Source organism: Centruroides vittatus, unplaced genomic scaffold (assembly GCF_030686945.1).
Source record: "Centruroides vittatus isolate TY-2023 unplaced genomic scaffold, ASM3068694v2 contig_923, whole genome shotgun sequence".
Classification (NCBI taxonomy): Eukaryota; Metazoa; Arthropoda; class Arachnida; order Scorpiones; family Buthidae; genus Centruroides; species Centruroides vittatus.
The window spans coordinates 860,754-883,917 of record NW_027122610.1 but is presented as its reverse complement, the minus strand read 5'-3'; the positions used below and the strand labels follow the sequence as shown (position 1 = coordinate 883,917).

Here is a 23,164-nt window from a genome sequence, read left to right as displayed (position 1 = left end):
TTACAAAATGTGTCTTTTTATTCATAAGTCCTTTCTCACGCACGTTCTACGTTTTGTGTATGTCTCCAATAATTTATTTTGAATTGACTTTCAATATTGTACACAATTTAATTTTTGAAAAAAATACTATACTGTATTAAAATTTTTCTAGAACGATACCGTAAGAATGTAGATTTAAAAGTTTCCTAGATTATTTATAATAATAAATATAAATTTTGAAATTCATATCGTAATTTAATTGTGTATTTAAGTACTCGAATAAAAGCTAAACGATTTAGACGGCAATTTATTGGCACTAATTTTATTTAGAGTTTTCAATTAGGCTACTCAATTACGGTAAAAAAAAATTTCTGTACGTATATTCTTTACAAAAATTCGCTATTTCCAGCTATTATCAACTTAAATCATTAATAATGATCGTTTTATTTTGTGAAGAGAGTTCAAAATACAGGATGTAACGAAATTTGGTACTGATGTTCTAGGGTCAAAAATATAGTTATAATTATCTATAAATGCTCTTCAAATTCTGCTTCGTTTTTGAGATCTAGTCTGCCAAAAAAAGGTACTTTTCAAATGTGCCGCCAAAATATTAACACTAGAATTGTCAACTTTTTAAAATAATTTTATATTTTTTATACTTCTCTCAACAAATTGAGATAACTAAATGTTTCCCGAGTAGGCCCTACCGTAATAAATGTAAATAAAAACAGTCTATCCACTTTGCAGGGGGGGAAACCGAATAGTTGGAAAACAAGTTTCTAAAAAATGTAAAGATATTTTGTTTTCTAAATAAATTAAATAGAATAATTAATAAGAACTGCTCCACGTACACGGACATTTAAGTATTACAAAAACAATTTAAGCTTAATATTCGCATTAAAAGTTCAATTTCCATGTATTCAAAGGAACGAAATAAACAGAGGAAATTTGAATAACGTTTATAGAGGATTTTAAGCTTATTTTTGACCCTAGAATCTATCCTTAAAATACTGGCACGGAGTTTCTTTACAATCTGTATTTCAGTTTAGGTTAGGTTATAAGCAACCAGTTAACAGAAATATTGGATTTTTAAAACGAATCTGTTCTAGAAGGATAGGAAATAAAACTATAACGATATAAAATTTGTAAACAAACTTATTTAAAAATGTATTTTGTTGTAATTAATAATTTTTGTTTTAAACAAATAAAAATCACTACAATTACTTGCTTGACAAGTTAAATTGCTTATTTTTTAAAATGTAGAAAAATTATTTCAAAATATAAACTTTAGATAATTTTTCAAGATTTTCCAACGTATCTGAAATTTGAAGCTGAAATAAATTAGCCACTGGATCATATTCCTATTTTAACTCTTTTCCGGTCTCAGCAAGGGTGAACTTATCATAATCTAAGGTCCACTACTAGAATATTTCCTTGTAAAATTCTTTATATTAACTAAACGGTGACATTAAATTTAGTTGATTTAGTTATGCATTATATTAATTCAGTTGGTCGTGCATTAAGAGACTCTTCTAACTCTTAAAAAATTTGAGTTTGAATCTGATTTAAATCCATGTGATTTATCATATATTCGTAAATCTCGTTATAATTACCTCATAATTAACAAAACTGGTGTATCGCCCAGAATTTGCTGTTGACTCGCATGAAGTCTATAATGTTAATAATAATGTTAAATATATTTTCATATCATCTTCAATTTATATTATTAGGTTATTTTTCGGTATTCTTTAAAAACATTTGCAAACTAAGCCACAAATTATTGAGGCATAATTTATGTTCAATGTTTGTCTTCGGTATAACTTAAGCTATGCCGAGTTTTTGTTACCGATTAATGATTGTATATTCAGTGATATAGAACTATTACACTAATTATTGTTTTTTCTTTCCTCAGTTTTTACAAATACAGAATTAATTTTATGCAATGTTTTGAGTATTATGAAACTGAAACTCTTACCTCTTTACTGGGAGTAAGCACCAGAATAAAAAATCGAACATCATGCAATGTTCGGCCCATGTTGGCAGGGTGTTTTAACCGAGCAACAGCTACATGGCGTCGATGTAAAGAAGGAAGATTGCACCTAAATTATAAATATTTTTTCCTTTTGAATCAACCGACAATCAACAATAAAATATAAATCATTTTAAAGTTGATTATAATCTTAAAAAATAAAAATTTACATTATATTTACTAAAAATATGCAAATTTAACTAAAAAATTTTTCATTACGTATATGAAAACATTTTTTTTAATATAAAAGTATTTAAATTATATAGGTTTATATACATAATTTGGTTATTTAGCTTCAAAATCAGCTAATTTAATTAAGCTTTATAAAATATTATTATCAGTAATCTAAAAAAATACAATACGGCGTTCAAAATTGTTTCAAAGATTAACTTACATGGCACAGACCCAAGATTGATCGTAATCAAATCCACCTCCATCGCTGTAATATGTTCCTTGGATCGTCCGCGATAACAAATGCACTAAAAATGAAAATTAGCGAAATATTTAGATTTATTTAGAATTCAAATATTGCTACAGTTACTATTACCTGATTCGTGAGTAAAGAGTGTGTCCTTCGCTTCGGTTATTGTGGTCAGAGGTTCTCTGTCATCCAAAACCTGAAATTTGAACATTCATTTAGAAATATATATATTTTATATTTTATAACTAGCAAAATTAATTGCCATTAGATTATAAATTGTGAATAAATTTCGAACGTTAGAAACGAATACACACTTGAGATGAGACTTAATAAGATTCTAACTAGTTTAAAGCCTTACAAAGTTGATTAAATTGGATGTTTTAATATTAATATTTATTAGCTTATTAAAATTATATTTTTAATCTATTAATAAATTTCAACAGTTCTTTAGCTAGATAATATTCATAAAATGAAATAATTTAAATTTTTACATATAGATAATATAAATTACATTATTCATCTTTTCTGCGGTAAATGACTGTCTAACTAGAATTTTTTGCAAGGAAAAATTTGAGAGATCTTACAAGATATTTAAAATTATTCTGATTAGACTAGATAATGGCTTAATGAGATTTAATAATGCAATTATATCATTGGAATGTTTTAGAACTAATATGAAAAAATCGGCATTATATTAAAAATTCGTCGAATAGTCATCAGCCGAATATCTTCGCAATAAAGTAGTGTTTACTCTTAAGGAGTAACTCGATGTATTGCTATGTAAAATCTTAATTCGAATTTTTATGAATAATTCGGTAGAGGCAGAGTTATCAATCTTCAACCATTTAGTTATTAGTTGACTATAACCAAACCATTTCGTATACGAAACCTGTATTTTGTCCGCTATGTGCATTACGTACAGTAAATAATGCATACTTGTGTGGATTAAATTGGATTTTTGAAACGAGACATCGCATTATGTGTGACCTCTGTTTTGTCCACTATGCACATAATGCGCAGTGGACAAAACAGGTCACACATAAGGTGTCTCGTTTCAAAAATCCAATTAAATCCACATAGATTTTACTAACTCTTAAAATAGTCATATGCACTTTTAGATACATATTACTTATATAATTTCATGACGTGTAAATTATAAATAGCCAGTCAGCATATTCGGGCGCGAAAAATTTACATGGGCCATCTGGCAGGGACATATTGTCCCCATCCATCAAAAACCGGCGATTCATAACAAGCCTAGAAGATCCTTTGATGGGCGTAAATACAGGCAATTTTAGTGTTCCCAAAAACAGGAAAAAATTAATACATAAAAGAATAAAATAGCAATAGAATGAGAAGTTTCAAAATCTGTTAATGTTGACGATATTTTAAACAATAAATACTGAAATTTTAAACCTCTGCGATTTTTTGTCTTTTACTTATTTTTCGGAAAGTGTATCTTAAAAAATCTTGTCAGATGATTAGACAGGCCTGGTTACAAGGGCGTCGCCAGAGGGGGGCAGAGGGGCAGTTACCCCCCTAGACATGCGAAAAAAATTATTTAAATGCTAAGTCATTTATTGCCCGATTTATAATTCCCGCGCGAAAAACCCAAGAAGATTATGTTTTAATTAAAATAATCTTCTTAAGCTTCTTAAAATTTATAAATCGTTTTTATTTTACCTACATACAATTCATATCCTCTATCAATTTATATCATCTTGCCCCCCTGGCCCATTGGCTGGCGACGCCCTTGCCTGGTTACCTTCTTGAATTACTATATATGAAAATATATTTAGATATAGTATCTAAATCTAACATTTAATTTCACAAATATATATATATAATTCCATACATTTATGAAATTAAATTTTATATTACTATTATGAATATTTGTTAGTCAGTTATCGTTCATTGAATAAAAAAAACTCAGTACAAATCAGAGACAATTAAAATTTCATGTTTTCATAATTAATTCCAGATCTTATATTAATTGTAACGAAACTGTTCTCACAGAATGTAATCGCGGATATTAGATATTATACTGTATAATCAGTTTAGAATGTTTCAGAGGAAGAATTGTAAGGCCATCGCTACATTAGAATACAACCACTTTACAATATTTATTTATTACAGAAAATTTATAACAGCAGTTATAAAACAAATATACACTAAACAAATGAATTACATTATATAAAATATGTATTAGCTTCTAAAAAATGTCACATAAACCTATTTATTCGCTGTTAAATGCAATGAATAAATACAATGAAGAAATAAATTATATATATATAATCACTTTCTTAACAAATAATTATTTATTTATTTGTATTATATCATTAAAAAAAAAAATTGAATCCTTACTCATAAATGAATCTCAAAATGATTATGAGTAAGACATATTTAAAACATGATTTTTTAAATTTTCATACTGTCTGATTATCATCTTAACTACTTAAATTAACTTGTATTTAAAGAATATGTTTTAACTTTATATATTTCATGTTTATTTTTAATCAGTATTTACTTCTAAATTAATATATATTTTATTTTTTTAAAAAAAAATAGCTTAAAATAGTTTATTATATATGTCTTCTTTGATTATTTGGCTGCAATTTTCAAATTTCAGACGTATAAAGTTCCATTGGCGTCCGTTCTGTCTGTCCGCCCTTCATCTCGGAGTTTAGATAGATGAAAATCGAGACTGATGTGGAAAGGTTAGGGGCAGGAGGTCTCGATTAACTGTACACTAAAATCTAGTTCAGACCGGAAGTCACGTGATTTCAATTCAAAAACTTTCTACAGAACGGAGTTAGATAGATTACCAGTATAACTATTGTTATGAAAAAAAGTATGAGGAACAGGGGAAAAGCACTATACTAAATTTGAGAGCATAGGGTAAATAAGGGAGAGTTAGTGAACACGCGTAATTACACGCGTAATTGTATAAAGGTAAGCGCCACATATAGATATATTGTGTTAATTGAAAGTTATGCTTGTTGTGTGTGCTGTTTACGGGCAATTGCTATAAATATAAGTGAAAAATCGAATATTTTTCTTTTTGACTTAGAGAATGTCTATATTTAGTGCAACATCAAAAATCTTAAGATTAGCGGACGACTTTTGTTTCTTGTACATAATACTTTAGAAGCTTGAATAATGAGCTAACCTGTAACGTTCAAAAATAACAGAATAGGTTCTGGTAGAGAGTTCATCCATAAACTGTTCACAAACTAACCCACACATCTAAGGGTAAAATGGTGATTTAGCAGAAAATTATGTTTTGTTTTTCCTAATTTTGCCTGTTATTGTGTTATTTGGTATAATAAGAAAACACAAGTTTAGTCAATTTTTTTTTAAAAAATAAAATTTGTTTTCACACTCACAGCTTCAGACCTTTCATTCGTCATCTAACCATCATTTACCCTATATTTTAGATAAAATAAAATAAAAATATGATTAAAAACTGCAGCCCAACATTGTAACATTGTCACATAATTTTTGCTCGTACGCTGTTTATATTATTGCTATATGCAATAAAATTGTCATTATACAAAAAATTTATATTTAAATATTTAAATATAAATGAAACAGTTTGTCATTGTTAATTTGTATAGTAAATTTGGCCAAAATGCAGTGTACAAGAAATAAATTTATTACTTCTTTTGTTACTAAAATGTAAATGTATAAATTTCGAAATAAACTTAATATTTATTCGCTTTATTTATTGATTTAATAAAATAATTCAACGTAAATTTTAACATTAAATATTTATTGTTTCATAATTAATTAAAATAAATATGTAATTCATTATATTATCTTCATTCTTTTATATCTATGAAATAGTTTATTTTTTGTTTTGTTTAATCTTCGGTCGGCTATCTTTCTTTTCTCAACTTATCTTCAAAGCATAGTGAGTGATTACTAACCGAACAAACGCTACATTTACCACCTTTTCCAAAATTTCTGACCTGGAAACTTTCAGATATAAATGTCACGCATGATATGCTGTCGGGTGTGAATTCAGCTGTTCTGAATTTACTCTGCAGTTTATATTTCCTGATTGACTCCAGTGCATTCTTTTGATAAATATAACTCCCATACACACGGGTCTAGTAAAAGAAACTGTGTTCCAAATCGCTACCTCACGTTAGAGACTGATTGGCCGTACGAAAACCCCGAAAAATCTTTAAAATTTATAGGCTATATTTAAAAATAAAAATAGTATTGTTCTATTCTATAGCAGATTATTAATATTGAACGAGCAATTACTTATTGTGACCGGGGTTGCAATTTTTAATCATATTTTAATTTTTAAAAATCACGTTACATCCAGTCCAGACTAGAAGTTCCAGTTAATTGGGACCTCTAACCCTTAAGCTCTCCATATGTGGTATCGATTTTCATCTATCTAATTCCGTTCTCGAGATTAAGGAAGAACAGACGGACGAACAAGTGTGCAATTTGAAAATTACAGCCCCAAAACTGTAAGTATATGTTTAAAATTCTGTTTAAAAATATAAACCCAGCAATCATTACATATTAAATAAAAATTCTCAAATTATAGGTAATTAAATTTATTATATGAATAAAATCTTCACTTCATTTCATATGAATAAAATTAATGTTGTCTTTTAGAATTGTAAATTGAGGGCATTCATACGGCATATAAAGTTGGCATAAACTAATTTACATTATTTTCCATACTACCTGATGAAATATCTTTTCTAAGATATATGTGAAACTATGCTGAGAGTCTCAAAAAAGAATTTATAGGCGTTCTTAATGTCATAATATTGTATTAATGTAACTGTGCAGGATAAAATAACACGTTTCATATTCTGACGTCGATATTTTATCTATAAAAATGCGGATCTAATAAATATGAAAATATAGAAGGTCTATATTTTAAAATAATTTTTTTTCAAATATTTTCAATTATTCAAGACTTTGATAATATTAGATAATATTTACTTTCTTTAAGCTACTTTTTAAATTTCGAAAAAAATCGACTAAATATCGACTAAACAAATTCCTAAATAGAACTTTAAATTTTATCAACTTTAACATTAATGCTGACTGTTCGTAACGAAAATTAGTCTGCAATAAAAATAATCCAGCAACAAGTTGCTTAACTTTTCCTGCAATATTTAAAACTGTGTGTGGTGCCATCTGTTATGATATTTTATTTTCAAAACTTTTTATATAATTAATTATTATAAAATGACAAAAATTAATTTTGAGAGTAAAGATGGGTTTTATAAAATTGAAAATGCTATTAATAACGCTTAAAATTGTCATTAAGTCTGATTCCATTCAAGATATGACAATATGATTCCCCTCTATTTCTTACCCCCTCGACCTTTAAATGCTAAAATTCAATAACATCAATCCTCTAAAACAGAAAACTCCCTGCAAAATTTCAGAAATTTTCGACAAAAAGTACACGAGTTATAAACACGAGTTGTTCAACTTCAAAGAGGTTGAACAAAATATGCCCCCCACAATACACTAACATCCACATATACAGAAAAAAAAACCCCGAATTTTTGCATTTCTCGACGTTTCAAGGGCTCCTGAGTCCAAAAATGTAAAAATATTGGAGGGATCATTTTTTGACCGATTGTCACACTTTCCTCCGTTATATATAACAGAGACGGGAGAGTAAAAATACTTATTTTTATTAAGCAAACTAATTCTTTACCATAAAATAATCCATTGAATGAGTATATAGTTCTAAAGCTATTTTGTTAAAACTATTTCTTCTCAGAATTAGAACTAAATTTTTCTCCAAGAAGATTTTAAATTAATTTGCTTTTTAAAAATTATCTAAATGGCATCTGATGTAGAAAAATTCATACAAAGTTATCTATTTATGGAATATTATTAGTTTACGTTCTAAATCATGTACATTGATTAGAATTGTGTAATAAAATATCCATCCGCTCCCTCCCTTCTCGAATCCTGTACAAGTATACCTGTAAAAACTAATATAATTTTTATCTTAAAATCGATATATTTATGAAATATATAAAAGTCAAAATAAAATTCTCACTTTAACTTTGTTATGCTGTAAAAAAATCTGATAAAATAATTGTTTGTATAAACATGTTTTTTTTTTAAAACTCTTTCCGCCTTGTGGGCACTAGAGGGCCTGTTTTAGCAAACTCATTACGGGTTCGGCCAGGCCCGCAATTGAGCGGCCAGGTGGTGAGGGAGGGACCCGACTTATCCGGGCGGACCACCCCTGAAAAATTCCTGGGGATTTTTCGACCCGTCCGGATTCGATCCCGGGACCCCCAGAGCATGTTTATACATATAAACTTCTTATAAAAAAGATGAAATTTATATAAACCTGTTACATTTGTAGCATCTGTTGTAATTAAAAATTGTATACACTTTTAAAATTATAAAACAGTGAATATTTTAATAAATTATAAAGTAATATTTTAATCAATACGTCCATTTAAGTTAAAGAGTTATATTGATTTTCAGTGTATTCTTGTAAAGAATTAGAGATTACGGAAATGTAAAAAAATGATAACGAATAATATAAGAGAAAAATGTATATTTTATTTACAAATGAATATACGATAATATATTTATAATAAACGTTTACTAAATAAAAAATTCTAGCTACGAGTTGCGTAACATTCCCGGCTGTTATGAGATTTTATTATAAAAACTTTCTATATTTTTAATTATTATAAAATGGCAAAAAAAAGTTAATTTTGAGGGTAGATATGAGTTTTACAGGATGTTTTTATTTTTTTATAAATGTTAACAAGTAAAATCATTAAACCCAATCCCACGCAAGATATGACACGTGACAAGCCTCTATCTCAGTCTTCTCGACCTTTCGTTTCTTAATCTTCACCCTAACCTGAGATATTAAATGAAATAGACTTACACACAGAATTTTTTAGCCTTTTTTTTAGTTTTCTGGGTTCAGGGGGTCTCAAAACGTGGAGATTTTCAGAAAACTCGGGAGGTCAAATTTGACACGATTTCAATACTTTCCCTTGTTATATACACAACAGCCGAGAAAGTAAAATATCAGATTCATTACTGAAAATTTCATATCAGTTTTATAATTTAATTTTTATAAGAACTGTAATTACTTTGAAAGATACGTTAATTTTCGTATTGGAATTTCCAAATAAAGCTTTTAAAAATTAATTTGCAGACATTGAAATATTGAAATACATTAAACACGAGTCATTTTTATTTCAAGAAATTGGTTTTATAATAAAGCCATTTGCGACTAATGTTTATAATTAGTATATATACCTTTTTTATTTTTATTGGTATTAGCTTAGCTTAGCTTACACAATGTCGCGTGTAATTTTAATCTAACTTATGTAACTCCAACATTACGCATTAACTGTAATCTTGCTTTTGACAATTATTTATAATTAACCTAAATCGTTTTTCCTGTTATTTTCACGTAATCCGGATTAAATATCTGCGAATTAGAATAAAAGAGTTTTAAAAGAACATTTGAGTTGTCGAAAAAGCATTATTAGGGCTTACTTAAATGATAAATGTATATCAATAAATATTTTATTTCGTAATACATGCTGAATTGCAATGCATTAAATATATATTTCATTTGGTAGTCACTCTAAAACAGTATTTTAAACGTATTCATATTAATTAATCAATGAAATCTTCTGTTTGCTTGTTTGTTTATATACGACACCACGACTCGCGGGAGATCTGCTGATAGGTGATGTCTCCCGGAAGGATTTCCTATTTAGGTGTTATAAATGTAAAGAAAACGCGGAAAACTCCACGTAATTGGTCGTGAGTTCGCACCTCTCCAACAATAGCTTGTTGCAGAGGCGCGAACCCACGACAAACTGCTAGTTACTTTTCCGGCTCTGTTATATATAACAGAAGAAAAGTCTGGTCATCGGTCAAAAAATGACCCCCCAAAATTTTTACATTTTTGGACTGGGGTCCTTGAAACGTTGAGAAATGCAAAATACTTCAGGGTTTTTTTCTTTATGTATGGATGTTAGTGTGTGGGGGAGCACGATTTTGTTCACACTCTTTCTGAAATTTTGCAAAGAAATTTGTGTATTAGAATGATTGATGCTATTAAATTTTGATGGTTAAAGGTCGAGGAGATGGGAAGATAAAAGGGGTCATGTGTCATATCTCGACAAGAGTCGGACTTAATGACAATTTTACTCGTTATTAGATTTTTATAAATTTTTTTTTCAAAACTCATCGCTACCCTCAAAATGAAGCTTTTTGCCACTTTATGATTAAAAATATAAAAAGTTTTTTGATAAAACAGCATAATAGATGGCGCCACATCCACTTTAAAATGTGCCGGGAAAGTTAAGCAACTCGTTGTTGTTTTTTTTGTTCAGCGGTGTTTTTTTCTACTTGGCCACTAGTGGGCATGAAATCTATTTGAAACCGAAAGAAAAAGTATTTCTTATAAATTGTTTTTTATATATTAATATTACTTTATTAGTTATATTTAAGTGATCATAAGTCAAATTAGCAATGTGTTAAAATTGTATTACATATTTTAAAAAGAAATACCCCAAATAGTAGTATGAAATTTTCAACTTTAAATTTAATACTATAAATATTTTCATTTAAAATAATTTTTACAAATATATTTCCTTTGTCTTTCGGATAATCTATCTTGTATTTTCCTAGGCATTTTGGTCCTAGGCTATTTTCTTTTCCTAAGCTATTTTGTATTTTCCTAGGCTATCTTTGTCTTTTCCTAGGCATTTGAAAAAATTGAGCAATAGTATTTATAAATACTCCAGAGATACTATGCTGAAGCTTTTCCATTATTGATCACGACTAGAAAAAATTATAAACCTATAAATTCCCGCTAGCGTCCGTCAGTCTGTCTTTCCTTAATCTAGATAACTGAGTTAAATAGATAAAAGATGCGATTAGATATGGAAAGCTTAGGGAGAGGAGGCCTCGATTAACTATATATGTTATTTCAATTAAAAAATTTTTCCCGAAAGGTATTAGATAGATGACCGGCACGACTCTATTGTCAAAGAAAAAGTATGATGTACAGGGGCAAGCCACTACTAATTTGGAATGGAAAGCATATATTTTAAGTTAAATAAATTAAAAATATGAAAATTGCAGTCCGGCATTGTGACGATGTCACAATAAACAATTGGTTGTATTTCACTCTATAATCTAGAATAAAACATAATTCATTATCTTAGTTTTCTTAGTTTCCATAACTCGCTATTAACTTTCCAAATGGTAATTACAGTTAACACCATTTCCACTTCATATGGGAAAATTACGTTGCCAAGACGGCAAGGATATCTGCTTTGAGGAGTCCGGGTTTGAGTCTGGATCGAATTACAGTATCAGACTTTTCATGAACGCTTCAACCCGGATTTAATATTCACATTTATTTCAATAGTTTCGTGCATATATTTCTGTATTTTATTTTAACGTCTTAATTTGGATCAATCAGTCTCAATTTTTATAAATTATAATTATTTGTCATGCAACATGTAATTATTTTCTGTATTTTTAATCCTGTAAGATCTTTCACTGAGAATACTTAGTGAAAGATCTTATTAAAATTTTACAAAGAGCAATTTCATAAAATGTCATTTTGTTAGAATATTTCAGAAGACAATACATTTTCAATAGCTAATTTTCAATTTTGAACTGTAATTACTTCAGTCTAATTACGAATTCTGGAGTACTGTTATTTTAGAATTATGAAAATTTCCTTTTATATACCAAAATAATTTAGCATCGTATGAAACATTGTTTAATTCTATCTACTCCTTATAATCGAAACGGTTTCCATATAAGAACATTCATCAAAATCATTTGTTTATTAGCTTGAAGCGATACCGGCGATAGTGATAAAAGCTATTATTCTTGCTTGTTTCTTGATAAATAGACGTTTTCCTTAGGCTAACTTGAGTTAGCTATTCTCCATTTAAGAGTTCTTCAGGAGATAAATTGTTATAGTAATAAATCTTAGACTCCGAGTTGAAAAACTGTATCATTTCCATGATATTTTTTCATTATTTTCATACAGATTTATACTAAACGTTACATAAACATTTAAAATCTATGTTTAACAAAATTCTTCACAGTTTCTAGTTTTAATTTAAGAACTAGAAATAGATTTTAGAATGCAAATAAATAGTGAGATTAAAAATTTATAAGTAACAATTCAGCTTTGATAAGATGAGTTTTTAGATAATAAAATATAAATATTTGTTATCGATTTATATACTAAGATAACTTCGTAGGCTTATTTTCTATATTGAAAAGATTAATTTGAAATATAAATATGGCATATTTTTTCGAATAATGTGTTACAAATGTTTATATTGCGAAGTTCAACTTTGTAAAGACAAAGAATTTTCAAAGTAAAAGCATAAAACCGAAAAGTCAAAATAACAAATATATACATAATTTACTAAACTGATTATACTATATTTTAAAAATTAATGGCTATAGCTAGAAATATATTTTAAATAACTTCTAAAATCTAATTCTACACTTTAAAGACAGAAATTAAATAGTTCTATTACAGATTTATCTTCTAAATATAAACAATTACAGGACATATAATCTTGTCAAAATTAGTTGCCATCTTCATCTTTTCAAGACCAAGATTAGGTATCAACAAAAATAATTGTCAAAATAAAAATTAAAAGTAGTATTATATAGGATAAAGGATCAGAGACACTACAACTGTGTGTTACCACACATGAATTTTATATTTTTTTATTATGCCCTCGAATATCCTCCACAAACTTGTCATTGTACTGTACACACTTGTATCTTATCGCTTTTCAAATGCGTCTTATTTAAATAAAAAACATTAAAAGTCAAATTTGAATTTATTAAAAATTTTTAGCAATTGATCATATTCAAAAATTAATGTAAACAAAAGTTATCATTTCTGGAGTTTTCAGCTCAAAGTATTTGATTCTCTATGTAGAGCGTTGTTTTAACTTAAAAAGAAAAATTCTAAATGTTGGCGTAAACGTTTAAAAAAGATATTTTATCAATATTTCCACAATTATCTTTGTAATGATAATTTTTACTCTTTTTTTGTTTCTTTTTTTTTTGTTTAATAAAACTAGCACTTTAACCATACTTTTCAATGAAATTTTGCATGTAAACTAATAAGAATATTTATAATAATTTAGTATCATCCATGGCCGAATTAAGACTTTTAGAGGCCCTAAGCACTTAAAAGATTTTAGTCCATTTAATTCAAAATATAAACTTGTTTTTCAAAGTAAATGACGCTAGCAAATATTTTAATTTTTTCATTTATTGTGGGGCCCCTTTTCGTGGACCCTAGTTCACCTGCAATTTTGCACTATAGAGTAAATCAGGCAATTAAAGATTTCTGTGGTGCCCCTATTCCACGATGCCCTAAGCACGTGCTTATTTTGCCAATGGTTAATCCAACCATACTGCAACGATACTGAAATATTTCAATTAAAATCTCAAATGATATATGCTTCGAATATCATATATTATTATTATTATTATTATTATATTCGATTTAAAATTATTATTAAATATATATAAATTTTTTCAAAATTTCAGATAATAAATTTTAAAAGTATTGCTTTGTTTAAAAATATATAACTAAAACATAATTTGATATGAAAGAAATTCGTTTCAGTAATTATAATTCATAAAATATGCATAAGATGAAAATTGTAATAAATTAAATATTTATTCTGCAAATCCCATTAAACTCGGCATCACAAACATATCAATGCTTATGGAGAAACTGCTTATTTTAATATAACTGAAAAATATTAATTTCTCAGAAACGTTTTCGGCTTTCCTGAAGCCATCTTCAACTGCTGGAATTAGAGCAGTAATCTATCCTAAAATGGAATAATTTCACGCGTGCATCCATTCGTTTAAATTCAAAAATGTTTTTCATTTTAAAATATACAATTGCTCTAATTTCAACAGCTAAAGATGGTTGCCTAAAAGTTTCTGAGAAATATAGTTTGGTAGCCTTAAATAGCAGTTTATTCATCATTGATATGTTTAATCTGTATTGTAAAGGAATAATTGGGCTACATTTGAAATACAGTAGAGACTCGTAAATCGGAACCCCGGTAATCGGAATCGCCGGTAATCGGCACGATTTTCAGTCGGACTGTGTCGTGCTGAATCGAACGTTTTTGATACTAAATTTACTTCTAAAGTATAATTTTAATGTTTTTATATTCTTCAATATATTTATTTTGTTTGTACAAAATGCAGAAATAATTTTTAACGATACGATAGCCTCGATTATTATTATAAAAATTTTCGTTAGGCTTAAAATCGACGAAAATTCAACACGAAGCGACACGCAACGGAGAAAAATTTGAACATCGGACAGGTTAATATATTTTTTCGTACATAATCCGTAATCGGAACAAATCCCTAATCTGAACAACCCCAGTCCCCAATTGATTCCGATTTTCGGTTCACTACTGTAATTGTACACCTATAAATGCCAACTGTGTGTCCGTTGTCGTCTGTCCCTCCTTAATCTCGAGAATGGAGTTAGATAGATGAAAGACGAGACCCGATATGGAAATGATAAAGGCAGGAGACCCGATTAAGCATATACGAACTTCCGGTTTAAACAGTACGTCACGTGATTACAATTCCAAAATTTCCGCTGAAAGGAGTTAGAATGATAGATGACCGGCACGACTCTATCGTTAAAGGAAAAGTATGATGTACAGGGGCAAGTCACTACTAATTTCAGATGGAGAGAATATATTTTAAGCAATATATGCATTATTGATGATAATTTTAATAAATTTTAAAAGAATAATACCAACTTTAAAGAATTACAAAATTAAAATTTGTGAAATCCAAAAATATTCAATTAAAACTTTTTATTTGTAAGTCATTTTCGGTTCAGCGTAGATACACTAAAATTATTTCGAAAACAACAGTAAAGTAACAATGATTACAAGCAATTAACGTTAATGATTTAAATTCACGATAAATAATATTAATTAAAAATGGATTTAAAAAAATATATAATGAAATTTTTATTCGCGATTTTATAAAATGATAACAAAATATGTATATTTTTTGATTAAATTGATAATGTAGAAATCTTAGAGAGTTGTACATTTTTAATGAAAAATAATGATTTAAGAGAAAAACAAAAATGTGAATAAAGAAGTAAAACATAAAACAACTGAAGTTATATTTTATATTTCCATCATCTTTCCGACTAAAAAGATATAAAACTATTCGTTTTATCGATAAAATTTCTCCATTCAGACAATTTTCGTTTTAAAAAAAATCTTATAAACGTGAAAATCACATTGAAGATCCGATTTTTCACTCTCAGGAACCATCAAGTATATCAACAGTGAACTATTTAGTCTTCTCGATGGTTTGAAGATTCCACAGTGAAAACTTCATTCATAAAGAGAGAGATCATTTTTATATTTTTAACCTTTTGTAGGTGGTTAAGAAGTCTCGAGAGAAAGGTCAAGGTCACCTAAGTGTCTTTAGTCTTAGTTCTAATAATTATATGGCTAAAGGCTACAATGTGTTTAAATGATTATCTATTTAAGTGTTTTATATGTAGAACTTTCATATTTTTAAAAAAAAATTCTGATCTAAACATACATTGAGGTGTTTATATTTATCAGATAATGAATTTATTAATTTTCAAATTATTAATATTTTTCATACAATATTCAGAGTTTGCTTAAGGACTGAAACAGCCGCTGGATAATTGTTATTGGATGATGACTATTAAACTCTCAGGTTTAATTTCAACGTATATTAATGAAAAGTAGATCAACCAGAAACATTAAAATTAAATGCAATAAATATATTAAATTAGATCGATACACTAAATGCGATCTATAAAATCTACTATATCCAATATATATTTATAGTGAAATTTATGAAAACAATATATTAATTATCAGATTTCCAACAAGAAAAGCTGTAAATAAACAGATGAAAATTAAGTGTTCAATGTTTAATTTAGCAAGAATGCAATGACTAGAAATGCAATTTCCGTTATTTATATCACGAATAGAAAATCATATAACAGTAAAAATGTTTAGAATGAACCCTGTATAAAACGGAAACCTGTCTAAACAGAGCAGAAATCCGGAACGAAACGATTTTCTATATAAAATACTATTATAATCATGTCTAACGCAGAAACGGAAGATTTTTAGGGTATCAATTGCATAATCTGAGTAAAGCGGCATATTTCGGCATAGCAACGGCTCATCTCGATTAAAACACATCGCAAAAACGTAACCTGTATAAAACGAAAAACTGTTAAAAACAGAAAATTCCGGCCGATACCATAGCGTTCCATTTTAGACAGGTATAACTATAATTAGTAAAATTATTTGGTACTATTAAATAGCTAGAATAGTATAAATTGCGTTTCCTAATTCTACGCTTGGAAGAAAGGTGTCTAAATATATGCAATCCACCGATAATCAGTTGGATTAAATCATTACCAAAAATGAAAACGACTAAATTAATCTCACGGAGTAGGTACTGTACATTAAGCTCGGAAAAATCAAAAAATATTTATATTTACCTGGTAAAAAAATTGTTAATCTGTGACGACAGCGTTATTGTTTTTGACTAGATTAAACACCATACAAATTTCTGAATTACACTGAATTTCATAATGATATGAAACCTTTAAATACAAACTTGAGTATATAAAGCTATAAGATTTCATCGTAAGTCTAATTGTATCACATGAATATTATAATTATTAATTCAATCGGTTCTATTCTTTGATTTTGTAACGTGTTTACCAATTCAAACAGATGATATTTAATATTGACTAATGATTATTTTTGCATGCTGCAAAATTATGTGCACACTAATATATTCATCACAAATTTCTTAAAAGATTAGAAACTAAACACGATTGAAAGATTAATTTATTATATGTATATCTATATGTATATTATATGTATATTTGTACTGTACATGGAAAGAATAATAATACAGTGGTGCCTTGTATAACGTACGCCTCGAATAACGGACGCTGCGAACAACGGACTTTCTGTTTGGCCGTTACGTGACTCGAGCGACGGACTGGCTGCGAACAACGGACTTTCCGGCATAATTGGTGACTGCTCCATGGGTGCGTTCTTTAATAGCGGTCGCTCTGCGTCTCCGCTACTACGGGAGTGCGCTGCTGTTTGTAGGCATTTAGGAACGACGGTGAAAGAAAGATGGCAGCGCTCGCACTATCGATAGTATCGTGATGGAGGAACCTATAATTCTAAAATATGAGCTTTTAAAGGCAAAAGAAGAGTCCCAATTGTAAAATTTAACCATAAAATGGATTATTTGTTGAAAGAGCATTCAAAATAGCCTCGAAAAAAATTCGTAGAAGACACTTACATCACCGCGTGCGCTAACTCGCGCTTTCACAATTTCTAAATTTTCATTCATAAAACCTCATAATGAACCCGGAAACAAAACTATCTGAGCCATGGAGGACGCCATGTTGTTTTCCACCGTAAACTACTACTACAAGCGGCCGTTTTCGCCGTTCGGCAGCGCGCACTCCCACCGGAATTTAGGAACGCGTTCCGCAGGAATTTTTAAACGGATGTCGCTCGCGTAGAGTTACGCGGAGGAATAAAAGAACGCGCGCCCCATGTTCATTTTTTTAATGATACAGTACGGTTATTTTATGCTGCGGAACGAATTAGATGTTTTAACATGTATTTCTATGGGAAATGCGTTTCGTATAACGGACGTTTCACTTAACGGACGTGCACCTGGAACGGATTAAGTACGTTATGTGAGGCACCACTGTACTTAAATTTTAATGAGATATAATAAATATTTTTAGACATTAAAATAATGTTAGATTAAAATATCATGGCAAGAAGCCTTAATAAACACGATCACAATGAATATTATGCTTTATTATTAAGGATATTATTGCTGCTGACTAAATTTTAGAATTTAAATTACTCAGGAATATCACTTATTTGCAAAAAAAATGTTTATATCATTTATACTGATGTTCATTCATGTGTTGATCTAACTTACACTGACAACAATTGAAATTCGTGCTCTATCGAAGTAAAAATTTGAAATTTTGCCTTCAACGAAATTACGATCAACGTTTCATCCATTTATTATGTTAAATTTTAAATTGTATGCTCTTCTACCTCATTGCCGGAGGACGTTTACCTCTTTAGCGAGTCGTTGCCATAGTTCTGAATGTCAAATAAATAAAATTTTTCGGTTTATTTATCTTCTTTTATATTAACAAAATATTCTTCTTAATTTTGAATAGTTAGCACGGTTATAAAATTCGTAAATTTCACGATTTCAGCACCATCTTCATAAATCTTTCATTAAAAAAATCAGATTATTTGTACGCTATAAACATAAATTTTTCATGAAATTCAGACTGACAATTGTAAGAAAATAAAAAGTGGCAATTTTGTATTGAATAGATTGAAATGAAATCTAGAATTGGTGTGATTGAATTTATTCGATCAAAAGATCTGTGTGAAATCTTCAAGTTTCAGGCAGTAGTACGGTCCAAAAATTCTTTATATCGATCGAAATTCACGGTAGTAGTTCAGGAAATGCCGAAGATAAGTTACTCTTTACTGCGACTTTCAAGATGGTTGATAATAACAATAATAACATGAAATGTTTTCTGGAAGGAAGTAATTTCTATGAGGAAGTAAGCCAACTCACCATTATTATAAAATTATGTTTATGTTCTGAAATAACATCGAAAGAATAATTAATTTTGCACTTATAGAAGACAGATAACCACATTTAATTAACACAAAATGGAATGAGGAAAACTTGTATATTGAAAACAGCAACGGTAATTTTTTAAATATGGAAACTTCACAATAATTCAAAAATTTCTATAAATTCGCAAAATCATTAATTAATACATATAAAAAAATTAAATTTACATTAAAGATTACATTTTTAAGCAGAAAATTCATTTATATTTTGTATTTTTTAAACTATTAACATTATTTTTGGACTTGACAAAAATGATCACAGCATGGATCTTTTAATTTTAAGTTTAAATATAGAATTATCATATAACAATTATACATAACATGAGATATAATAATTATATATTAATATATGTATATCAAAGATTTAGCTGGCATGAATTTCTTCAGTTTTAAATAATCCTGAATATTTTTCTTGAAAATAAACTATTGCTGATATCTGATAAGGATTTCGATAGATTGAAGACAGGACTCTATCAATTATCTTTAACATGCAAAAGGAATTTATTCGTAGCAAATGATTTTTTTTTTTTTTTTTTTTTTACATTATTCACTACAATTAAATTTTGTAAACGATGATTTTTGAAAGATCTAATAAACTTAATTAGTTGTATCTAAAATAGAGAAAAATAGATCCAAAAAGCAGATGAAATTCTCATAGAACGAATGAAATAAACTAAAGTCGCATAAACAGAATTCAATTCTGATATATCTACTAATGAATATATTTCAAAAATAAGCACTGAAAATTTTCAGTATTTTTAAAATTATGAAGTTTCTAATGTTAATTGAAGTTTTATTTAAATAATGTTGTATTTAACTCGTTCAAGACTTTCTAATAAATACCGCCCATAAAATGACTGTAATTTTCAAATCTTAATTTTCATATTAAAAATATTAGTCATCTCAATTCAAATTGTAAAATGCTTAAAATAGAGCTATTAAAATATATTTTAGTTACAAGGTAAGTTAAATATCTACACGAGTATTTGATTTGGTTTAGTTGCCAGAAGAACATCAATACAACTCATTATTTATTTCATAAGTATCAATAAATATTGATATTAAATCAATACTTGAGATTATTTTTGTAATTACTTTTGCTTGTTTATTTATTTTGAAAAATGTGATAGTAATTTTAACAATAATTAATTGGAAATAAAAGAAAACATCATTTAAAGTTGTTATAATAAAAAATAAAACATTCTTTCAATATAAAAAGTAATGAAATAACGATCAATTCAAACATATACCTATATCTTTTGCTTTTATTGTGTTTTCAGTGGTATGCTTTATATCATTAATACAAATTATTGTTTAATACAGTAATTTTTATCAATAATATGAAGCATACATGAAATAATTATAATTTTATTTATAAGTAAGTGCTTATAAACTCATATATAAACGTTCAGTTTATATATGAGTTTATAACGAGTACTTCTAGAACACTTCTTCAATTCTTCTAGAACAAAAAGTTCTAGAAGTAAATCAATTGCATACAAAATATATAAAAAAATATTGTATAATACAGTATTTATGTAATTTACAAATTAGTAAATTAAATTAAAAATACGCGTATCTTTAACTAACTTTACAAAGTCCCTAGTTTGGACATTAAAACACTTTAGACCATAGATCCAATGTGGGTAGTTAAGTAATGCAGTTATTGGCAACACTGAACAGTTAAAATGACTAATGAATGCGATCGCGTGACGTAGCATTTTCAAATAACTACAAGATCAGAAGGAGATGTCTAAGCAGTTCGATTTTTGTAGGAAAAAGTCCGCCAGCTGAAGCTTGAATGAGACTATTAAAAGAAAATGTTATGAACTCCTTAGCCGAAATGTTATCCTCCTCCATGACAGCGTCAGGCCACAGATCACATGGGATGTTCTTCATTATCCTCAAATAGCCTTAATCTGTCCTTCCCTAACTTTTACGTTTTCCCTATATTTGAACGAACATAATAAGCTGCCTCTGTTTTGTAAAGCTATCGTCGTAGGATACAGTAGTTGCAGCAACAGAGACAGGAATTTTTGAGGATGGTGATAGATAGTAATGTTCAAAATAACCACTCAGTCGGTTTGACGAAACACAAAATTTATATTTACAGTAAAATGTACAAAATAATACAAAGTAGAGTCACAATTAAATATGCACAAACACTAATCCAACGACAACCGACTGTTACCGTACACGTTCGTCGAAAGAAACTCCTTACAACCAAACAGACTTGTAATTAACAAAACCTCCGAGTCAGGAACAAGTTCGTACTAAAACACTGGAGTTACTTTCCCCAGATTTCTGTGGCGTCCAACGAGAGAGTTAGTTAACACTTCGATAACGACGATCCTCCTCCGATCCGATCCGTCCGATCCGGTCCCGATCCGATCTTCCCGATACGAGCCCAGCCGATCCCGATACGAACTCACGATATGAACTCCCGTTCCCGCCGAAACTACGGCTTAAATAGTCCCAACGTTCGAATCGTCCGCCAATAAAATTTGCATTCTTCCACAACGGCCGCCAACGGTCATTTCCCGCCGGCCAATCGTCCGTCTGTCGTCGATTTGAAACACAACGGATCTTCTAACGGTCGTTTCTAACGGCCGATCCCAACGGCTTTTCCGTTATGAAAGTTCGTTATAGTAAAACAGGGCGGAAATCGCTCGCCTAGCGATTCCAAACCCTACAGTGATGAATCATTATAAGTTGTTATAAATGCCTGAATAAGCTAGGTGATTCAGCTGGCTGTTAAGAAATAGCACGTTGCTTGCATATAAATTCTGTATATTTTCATCTTCGCAAGAAATGTATTTTCTGTGTTATTAACTTTTCAAAGTTACTTTTTGATAAACATTGGCATTCCAAGTTCATCTAAAATAATTAAAAAGAACAACTGCATTTCAGAAATAAATAAATAAAACTAAATATGAATTTTCTCTCGGATTACATAATCACGGATACAAAAAATGTAACCAGTTTATCAGAGATAAATTTAAAACAAATAACATTACAGAAAAATTAGCAGATTTAGGCAAGATTGAAATAGCAATATGGAACGAAGTTCTCACTGAAGATGGCTCAAACTTGCTACTCACAAGCTTCAGAAGCAGAATAAAACCAAGAAGATGATGGTGAAATCTACATTGAGACTGATACTGACTTAATAATCCTAATCCACGAAGTCAAGAAAAAGAAGAGAATTTTCTATAAATGACTTATTATTTTAATAATTAATATTAATTTCTTACTGTTAGACATTGCTTGAGGAGAAGCACTCTCAATTTATTCACGATGGCATCAGAAATGTTATGTTCTCTAAACTGATATGCAAATGATAAAACTGAGATAGAATAAATTCACTCCTTCAAAGAAATAATTATTAGAGATGAATTAAATCACTTCATCACGAACTACAATTTTTCATTACAAACGTACGGCACACTTAAAATTGCTCTAAATAAAAATCTTGTACTTATGAAGAAATTATTTCTATTTGAAAAGTTCACGTTTATGTATGAATTTAGTGAGATAATTATTTAGTAATAAACGTTAAATCAGATTAATTAACACTGCATTGAATAATCGGTAATTAATACTAATTTTTCATTAGCATCGATTTCGAGATCACCGATTACATTTAAAATCAAGAGTTCATAAATGGCGAACTATTTTATTAATTTAAGCAGTTTGATGTAAATTTTTGGTTAAATTTATGGAAAAATTTTATATATGCTCCATGGTTTATGCTAAAAGACAGGCATATTTAGATATCATTCCTAGGAGGTATTGGCAACAAAATTTATGCGTAAAATCTTTTCATGGAGAGATCGTAGATCATAAATTATATTACTTTATTCTGAAATCTATTAGATATCTCAATAAACTAACAGCCTAAAGTTCAATTGGAATCATAATGGTTTCACA

The 23,164-nt window shown here is 28.7% G+C and overlaps 1 protein-coding gene across 4 annotated transcripts in view; it reads right to left on the bottom strand.

The window, feature by feature from the left end:
• The window catches only part of LOC136984558 (solute carrier family 4 member 11-like), a 192,306-nt gene that overhangs the window by 55,825 nt on the left and 113,317 nt on the right, over positions 1-23,164 (bottom strand). For all 4 annotated transcript variants that reach the window (XM_067281598.1, XM_067281600.1, XM_067281599.1 and 1 more), the window contains 3 exons: positions 2,556-2,625; positions 2,403-2,487; positions 1,955-2,078 (listed from right to left, as the gene is read on the bottom strand). In XM_067281598.1, the coding sequence (XP_067137699.1) occupies positions 1,955-2,078; positions 2,403-2,487; positions 2,556-2,625 (279 nt within the window). The remainder of the gene's footprint in view (positions 1-1,954; positions 2,079-2,402; positions 2,488-2,555; positions 2,626-23,164) is intronic.